Raw genomic sequence first — 1843 nt, forward strand, 5'->3', positions numbered from 1 at the left:
TAACAGATCACCGGTACCAGAAATTTACAGGCTCCACAGAAAGAGCAATGCGACGACCTTCAGATAAATCCTTCCTACCAATATTAGTAACTGTCGAGGTGGGGATCGGCCTTCCCTTCTGTAAGCTCCTCATACATTGGTGATACCGTCACAGGCTTAGTCTTCTTGGACATAATCGAGGTGACCTGACCACCCAATTCTTCTTCAAAACCAATACGATTCAGTTGTTCTTGACAAGTAGCACCCCATTTTTTAGTAACCAAAGGAAGAAGTCTCCTAAAAATACCCATCGTGGTGCAGCTTGGAATTTACGATCTTCTGTTCGGCCATACTCATACAACATCTTGATGACAGTTGCAACCTTACCTTCGTGCACGTTAGTCACCAATGAAGCAGCATCAACCCCTTCACCAAAGGTCTCCTTAGAATCATCGGGGGCAACAGCCCTGAGGGTTTCAACCGCAACGTTCAGAACATTAATACCAACAGGCACCATCGTAAGCCATGAAATAATCAAGTCTCTAACAGCAATCACTTCCGGAGACAAAGAAGTATTAGTCACTGAGTCCTTCTCGGTTCCAGTATCATGTTCGAGCTCCTCCGAGGACTCAGCGACTGTCATTGGTGATAAACTCAGGGCCTTTAGATGAGGTTGAATAACTTATTGTACTTATAGTAAAGACGATAAGAAAAGGGGGCAAGCTTTGTGATAGCTACGAAAGAGACAACGAGATCACAACGTTACAACAATACTACTCTCTCTATTTGTCTTGTCCTATCTCACTGTGCTCTCTATTTTGTGCTGTCTACTTCGTACTAGTATATACTTCGCTTCCTACATGTCTGGAATTGCTAGTAGAATACAAATCAAGCGCGCTCGTACCTTGTCGCCTCATCCTAATGCTCCTAGCGGCGATCTAACGAACGGCGACCAACATAATAAACCACTCTGTGAACGGGTAAACTGCACAGTTATACTTATTGGCATGCGAGTATAGGCCGCAGCTGAGTAGAGTCGAGGTAATGCAGTGACCACGGCTCGGATCAGGGACTTTGATTCAGGGTGGTAGTCGGCCGGTTCTACAAAAAAAACTCAGTCCATCACCCACAAATTGAAGCTGAAGCGGGGGGCCCGGGCGCGCGCTAAAATCAAACCGGCACTTGCTACGGAATGTAGAGAAATTTCACCCCATTTCACTGGCTCTAGCCGTTCAATTGTGATTTATTTTGAATATCATACGTAGCAGCCCGACAAAGGTTGAGCACGCACTAGCCTGTAAAGATGTAACACAATAGGTTTTCTAAGAGAACCCAACTCGCCAGAAATGCTCAAGGAGCATCGAGTCGGGTAACCCACGGGAAAACCACATTGAGCCGCGAAGTCGAGTGGAGCGAAGGGATGAAGGAACGTCAAGGTGGAGAGCGTGAGGTGCCACAAGGTGCCTCTCCCAGAGTCCGTAGCCACTTGACGTTAAGGTCCGTAAGCTGCGGGTCAAAGGTGCCCTCATGAATTCATCTCACGTGAGGACTCCTCACTGAGGAGGCACAGTTGGCGCCTGACAACTTGACAAGGAATCGCACAGCAGCTCCGGAATCCTTATTTTGACAAACCTTCCGCCAAGGAAGGGGTCGATCATTCAGTTGACCTAGGCCAGCACAAGAGTAGTTCATCCTTAAAGTCTAGCTTCGCTCACATCGGGTTCATGGCCATCCAGTCTAACGAGCCTCTAACGGGATGTTCTCTCATTGGATCGTTTTCGCCGGATTGCGCCTCTCTGCCTTCAGTCCGCTGTTTCTTTCACCGTTTCTCTAGTGACTATTGAGAAGTCATATTGACCGGGGG

The 1843-nt window shown here is 47.5% G+C and overlaps 1 protein-coding gene across 1 annotated transcript; it reads right to left on the reverse strand.

Moving 5' to 3' along the window:
* Positions 1–83: 83 nt before the first annotated feature.
* On the reverse strand, positions 84–622 carry Pmar_PMAR028426 (hypothetical protein; the record flags this gene model as incomplete). The annotated part of the gene is made up of 2 exons (XM_002788424.1): positions 84–185; positions 287–622. The coding sequence occupies 2 exons, from the start codon at positions 620–622 to the stop codon at positions 84–86; spliced, it is 438 nt and encodes a 145-aa protein (XP_002788470.1).
* Between the last annotated feature and the right edge of the window lie 1221 nt (positions 623–1843).

This window comes from Perkinsus marinus (assembly GCF_000006405.1).
Source record: "Perkinsus marinus ATCC 50983 genomic scaffold scf_1104296928104, whole genome shotgun sequence".
In the NCBI taxonomy this organism is placed as follows: Eukaryota; Perkinsozoa; order Perkinsida; family Perkinsidae; genus Perkinsus; species Perkinsus marinus.